A 6817-nucleotide genomic window follows, 5' to 3' on the forward strand; every position below is an offset into this window, starting at 1 on the left:
CTTCGTACCGTTTAACGGGATGGGTAGGGGCAGGGGATTAAATTGTGTAAATAGGGATTAGAGAGATAAGCTCGCTTTTGTTTACAGTGACGGGTTGACTGGCGCCGCGCCGCGACCGCTGGTGCTTTCGGGACGCGTTTACGACGCAATTTCAAACGCCCACCCATTCATGATTACTGTCATTGACAAGCACAGATTATAGAATTAAAAAAAATGCGATTGACATTTTGGGCGCGAAATCATCTACAATGCGTGTGTAAAGTCACAGAATTAAATTCGCTTCCCACTTGAAATACAATACCAAAAAAATCTAATTGCAATCTCTCAACATATGATAATTTAGGACGATCCGTTGCTATGACAACTATTTAAATTTCGAACGAAAGTTCTAAACTGGACGACATCGAGCATTTTATTTTAACCCTTTATAGAAGCTAACGTCTTTAATATTTTTATAGTCCCAATGTTGGTATAACTTTAGACTACATAATTAAACAAATATTAATAACTCGTGTTTATATGTGATTTGTCATACTTTGCAAATAATGGATACGGATGTTTTTATATTAACATGTACATAGTTGAATAAAATTGATGTTAATATTAACATTTTTTAAATTATTTCCCAATGCAATAGGATCTTTCCAGTTATGGTTTTTCAGTCATGCAAATATAAACATTTGTCACAAAGTGTTACTGGTAAATAGGCACTTACGTACTAAGAAAGTGCATATTGTTCAACCAAATCACCGCTTAAAATTACATTAAATCTTGGTCAAACTCTTGGTTATTGTGAAATTTTCCTACTAAGGTAGGTCGGTGAAATTGTTAGTCTTATTTACACGGACTAATTCTGAGAGATCGTTTGTGGTCAAGTTCGTTTGGTTACATGCGTTTTGATAATCGTATATTTTCGACTCCAGTTACCAAGATTCAAATGTTACTAAGACTACAATAGCTGCGAGCGTTTGTATTCGCAGTACGATACCGGATTGGCCCAATATACCTACATGTATAGGAAAGGTTGCGCATGAGAGTACTTAGCCTTTTAATATCTTGCCTAAAGGAATAATTAGGATTGTACATCTCGTAAATATCATCAGTATCTCGTATAAGATTGTGAAATGAAGTTTGTATGGAACTATAACTTTAGATATCTCCACAGGTCGAATTCTTCAGGGAGCAGCATCAATTCGCCGCTGGGACCGGCGTCTTGCGGCATGGCGGCTAACCCGTACGCGGTGCCGCTGTATGGCGGCGCGCCGGTACAAGGCTACGGCTGCGCGCCCTCAGATCTACCGCACTACGGGGATATGCGCGGCGCGAGCTGGTATCCCGCATCAAACGACCCCAGGTTTGCCAGTGAGTCTGCACATCAAGTTTTTATTTATTTTTTAATAAATTAAAGTGTCTTAATATTCAGTTTGTCAAGGTTAAGCGTGTACAATGGATTACCATAGATTCATTTTTCAACTTTTCTCTATCCAAAATTACATCGTTTGGCCGCTAGAGGGCTTTAAACATTGTAAACTATTTTACATTGATTTTAATATCTCAAAGTCTTTCCTATATTTTATTCATAAACACGGTTTTTATTTCATAAACTAAACTTTGGAAAAACTACAGGGGGCTCAAATCGAGTTTTAGCTTCTACTAAGTAAATATAGGGTACTAAAACAATTAAATAGCTTCTAGCAAGCCATGTTACATAGTTGAGTATGACCAACATAAAAATATTAGTCGAACAGATAACATAAATATAGGTTATCCTACTTTTTCCAAAGGTCTGGTATAATATATTATTGTTATAAAAATAATGGCGCCTAACAGGTTAAAAAAAATTGGTCATAAACACTTGATCCTATAATTAATAAAAAAAAACAAAAGTAACGCTATCAAATTGCAGTGCAATGTCCCTTGTGTCAACACCATTAAGAGCACAGTAAAAACATTTAAAAAGGTAAAGTCTGCGTGCCCGCGCGCCCGCTCCCAGTATTTGTAACCTTAGACTAACTACAAGATAGATAGGACACGCGATGCAGTTTTATGCCTATATCCAATGCTACCGTAGGATTATATTTATACTAAAATGTTTGTCTTATGAATTATTTGCTACTTAAAATCCGGTAGTTACTTCCTTACTACTAACCTATGAAATAACTTCACAAAACACACAAAAATCTTACCAATATTATAAGTGCGAAGGTTGCGAATGAATCCATCCAGGATGGAGATGGATGTTTGTTTGAAGGTATCTTCGGAAAGGGTAAACGGATCTTGATGAAATTTTGCACAGATGTAAAAGTCTGGAAGAACACATAGGTTGTGTTCTTCAGTGCGTTTTTTATTAAATTCCTCGCGGACGGAGTCGAGGGCGACCGCTTGTTTTCCAATAACTCTTTGCTGTCCTTTTTTCGTAATTTTTTTTTATCATTCATGTTCTTTTTATATTTTTTTTTTCTTAAAAATAAAATAGTTGCTGCATTTTTTTATTACGGTAATGGTACAATCTCAAGTGTCGCATCTATTTCAAAGCTATTCATTGAACTGTAACTTGATCTTTGCCGGGAGTGCGTCGCGGGAGCATCGGATATCGCCTTTTGATAAGTCAACACCTTTGTAATATAATATTATCTACAGTTTGTTTATTAATTACCAACACCGTTTTGTACTCCATAGAACAATATTACAAGTGTTTTTGTAGTAATTTTTATATTAAAACTAATTTCTCTACTGTATTTATGGTCCATTTTTTACTAATATAACGCAAATATTAACAGTATAGGTACTATTTCGACTTCATCTGCACTGAATTAAAAAAAAACTTAATTAGTAGCTTATGTGAGCTGTTCTGGAGATACCTTCAAACATCCATCCATCTAAACATTCGTATTTATAATATTAGTAAGATTAATTAAATTAATTTAGATAAATGAACTTTAATAAACTAATCCTTAAGCTGGCAACACAGCTACAGTTTTAACTGCACACGGATTATTCATGTAAAACATACGTACGTAGTACCATAGTAATTACCAGTTAAACTATACAGTTTCGAACTCAAAACTGAATGTGTAGCCGGCTTAACTTATGCAAGTATTCAACAAAAAAGAACTGGCATTTGAAAATTATTACCTATATTAAACGTTGAAAGTGACGGAAATCTCTTGATACTCAATTACAAACTTCACGAATCGAAGAAAACATTCTCTCTATTGTCCAAACACAACTCAATAACCACGCCAAACTAATTTCAAAAGCTCATTGAGAAACAAGATGGCGTCGACCGCGCTCCAACGCCGGAAGACAATGATAGGAAGATAGCCATCGACAATCGAATTATGTTACACCATAAAACAAAGCCGGAGTTATGGCTTCATTTTACTTTAATAGAAGTCTAATGGCATAATGCTATATTAATAATGAAAATATTTCAAGAGGTAAATTCAGTTTGTGGCGCCATATTTGATTATTACAAAAAATATTACGTGATAAATTTGACTGAAATTATAATATTTTTTTAGATAAGCACTGTTTGTAGGTTTTATTTATTTACACGTGACATTTTTAAGAATGTTTGTGTGAATTACTTAAGTTATTTCAACGACTTTTCCAAATAACACCGGACAAAATACTCAAAAATGTTCTACAAATAATAAACAAAAGAAGTGTCATTGAACAGTGGGTCTGAATCCTTCAATTTTCTTTACATTAACGGCTCTTAACAGTAATGAGTTCGATTAGGTTAGTCGAAAAAAATATGATGAATTTAGGTGAGTAAATATGAGATTTACTTCCATTACTTAGTACAAATAAAGAGATTTTATTCCGTAAGTGTTTCTTAACTTGCTCAAGCATCATTAAATCTCTTAAATCTGAAAACAAATGTTCCTCGCCGCTGAAGCGCACCCGAAAACAGATTAAAACGATAGCATTCCATTTAAGCGTAAAACACGCTCTCGAATATCGTCCACCGAATTATTATACCACTACAGAAGTAAGATGTGTGTAAGAAAAAGTGGTCCGAGTGCGCTGCCTTGCGGCACGCCCGGCTCCCGTGGATACCTGTATAGTAGTTGTGTAGGTAGAGACAAAATAAGCAATTCCGTCGATGGGTCCCATGTTTGTCCACCACTAGAGCCTTGGCTAAGTAAACATGAAGCCTCACGTCGGCAAATAATGTGAGGTCGAGCCAGTCGAAGGCTCGCCTAAAATCATTTTTAGTTTGGCCCACGTAATGCGATGCAAGTTGAAATATAGATAAATATGCGTTGCCCACTCGAGTCGCTACTTCAGGCACTTCAACAATTCTTGTATCATGTTGACGACACCTTTAAATTTTAAACAGAATTTGCGGTTTGTTTACTGAACCTAATTTTCATAGACAAAGTTATTTTTCATTTGTGAACTTTGAACATAGCTAAATTTAGTATTTACTCTAACATTATTAATTAATATTTGTTATTTTTATTGTTTCTATTTTCAAGTGATAAAAGCTAACCATCACATCTGTCACTGACAAATTTGGTGACAGTAATCGTGTTAAAATCATCGACGGCCGTAACAAAACCCGGAATCCCCCCGCGGTACAGTATCGGAGAATGTTGCCAGCGCTAAATAAACGCACCCGCTGGCAAATTGTGCGTGAATCAACATCGGGAATAATAGCCCTATTGTATTACCATCACTCCCCTCTTGCCTGTAAAAACAGTGGCTCTATCGGACGCGCTTGATCGGAAAATGATGCACACGATGTGAGGACACATTCGATAGTTATTGTTCACTCTAAGATCACAATTAGGCTATTTCTTTTATACATTTTGCAAGATATTGCTTTGAACTAATGTTATAGAACTCTTGACTAAGAAATATACTTAAATTTTATAAATTAAAAAGAATATTGAGGAGCTTTTTTGAATTTGATAAACAATATTTTACAGCTGAACTATTAGATTCACAATTTGCATTTCCAGAAAATTCTAATGTGCTAACCGTATTTTTGTTGCGTTATATTATTTTAGTAGCAAAACTTACGTAGCCACTGGGAAATTATAATTTATAATGCAAAAAGCGTTGAAAACGTAAGTCGAAATGGGTTGGTAAACATTGGCTTCCTGGTATAAAGGAAGACAAATGCGGTCGGCTGCTACTGACGCGTCCACTCGCCGCATTAGGCGAAAGCTAAGTGACGCTCTCGGGGCCGCGGGCGGTTTTAATTTGAGGCTGACCGCTGACGAGTGCCTTTGACTCCGTTTGATGTACGCCACTCGGACGCTCAGGTATCGCGAACATTGATTTATGACACGTTTGGAAAAAATGTTGCTTATGTTTACCGGTTTTTCTGACCATAGAGTTTGGAACTTATGTTGGTACTTCTTACTTTCGGACCATAAATTTTATTATTATATGTTTTTGTATCTTGTGTAGGGATTCCCTTCGTTGTATTAACATGCTTACCTTAAAATTTGTTTTGTCTATCGAAACGATTACTAGATAGACTAGTTTTATTTTAAACGTAAAAAAGCAGAATAAACAAATATTTTATTATAATCTGTTGCAACACAAGTTAAATATCGAACAGTAGAAATGAGCAGATGACGTGTCGGGGTCCGTTCGCAAAATCCATTAGTTGTGAGTAAATATTGACCGGCGACAACGCTCTGTCCAGCGCACGTATGTTCTTCACGTACAGATCGACAATTTCACGTATAAAATTTTGTGTAGACATACAAACATAAAGACAAGTGGTGTGGGAAGAACTATAAGAATGGGTAATTCGGTAGCACGTTCGTTGTCACTGCTATTTAAATTTTAAATCTTAATGTTTTATTTTCGACACCACAAAGTTATTCATGATTATGACATATTTCTTATAATCAAAATTAACCGTTGCCCTCGACTCAGTCCTCGCGGAATTTAAAAAAAAAACTTAATTAGTAGCCTATGTGTTCTTCCTTTCCACGTGATCCATACAGTCATTCTGGAGATACCTTCTAACAATCATCCATCCATTCGCATTTATAATATTAGTAAGAAAATAAGATTAATTTTAATATGTATTTCTACTATTGTTTCAAAACTAGCAAGTCAAGCAAGCAAGCGGTCTGAGTTAATTATTCAATAAATTTCGTAAAGGTGAAATATTAAACACTTTAAAGGAAATATTTAACCAAAACAACTTTTAAGTGTATCTCCAACAATACAACATTTAAATCGGCAACATTTCGATTTGTTTAACTTTCACTAAGAACCTCTTTGGTCATGTTATTTTTCTTTTTCAAGTGCGTTAATGTTTTATCCTCGTGCCAGTATTTACCCTTATAATGTTTACTGTAACACTTTTATTAAATTAAACATTTATCGTATGCATTTTTGTATAATATCTTTTCCAATTATTGCTAAGTACTGGCCAGTTTTATTCTTATACTTGATATTTTAATTTTTTTTATTAGTAATTAACGTCATTTTCTTGTTGGAAGCAATATTTAAACCATCTCCCTATTTCGAAAAAGGTCTTTGCATTTTTTTTTAATTTTAAGTTAACTTACGAGTTTTTGAATTCAGAAGACTATTAGCATCCGTCTGAAAATGAACAATCATTTTTCAAAAGATTGTCACTGGCAGTCACTGGAAGTTTCATTTTGACAATTTTTATCACCTTTAACGTTGTTAAAAGAAAACTTGTGATACGTAAAATAGTCTAGAACGTCAAATACATATACAATATAGATAAACTATGTTAATGGCCAACAATGTAGAGAGTTGACACCTAGAGGGCGCCCCGGCGGGGTCCGTCACGCGCAGCTCCGCCGGCCCC

At 35.1% G+C, this 6817-nt stretch overlaps 1 protein-coding gene across 2 annotated transcripts in view; it reads left to right on the forward strand.

Annotated features, from left to right (window-relative positions):
* The window catches only part of LOC106120018 (homeobox protein Nkx-2.1), a 29878-nt gene that overhangs the window by 3870 nt on the left and 19191 nt on the right, over nt 1-6817 (forward strand). For both annotated transcript variants that reach the window (XM_013315174.1, XM_013315175.1), the window contains exon 2: nt 1166-1362. In XM_013315174.1, the coding sequence (XP_013170628.1) occupies nt 1166-1362 (197 nt within the window). The remainder of the gene's footprint in view (nt 1-1165; nt 1363-6817) is intronic.

This window comes from Papilio xuthus, unplaced genomic scaffold (assembly GCF_000836235.2).
Source record: "Papilio xuthus unplaced genomic scaffold, Pxut_1.1 DF826961.1, whole genome shotgun sequence".
Taxonomy (NCBI): Eukaryota; Metazoa; Arthropoda; class Insecta; order Lepidoptera; family Papilionidae; genus Papilio; species Papilio xuthus.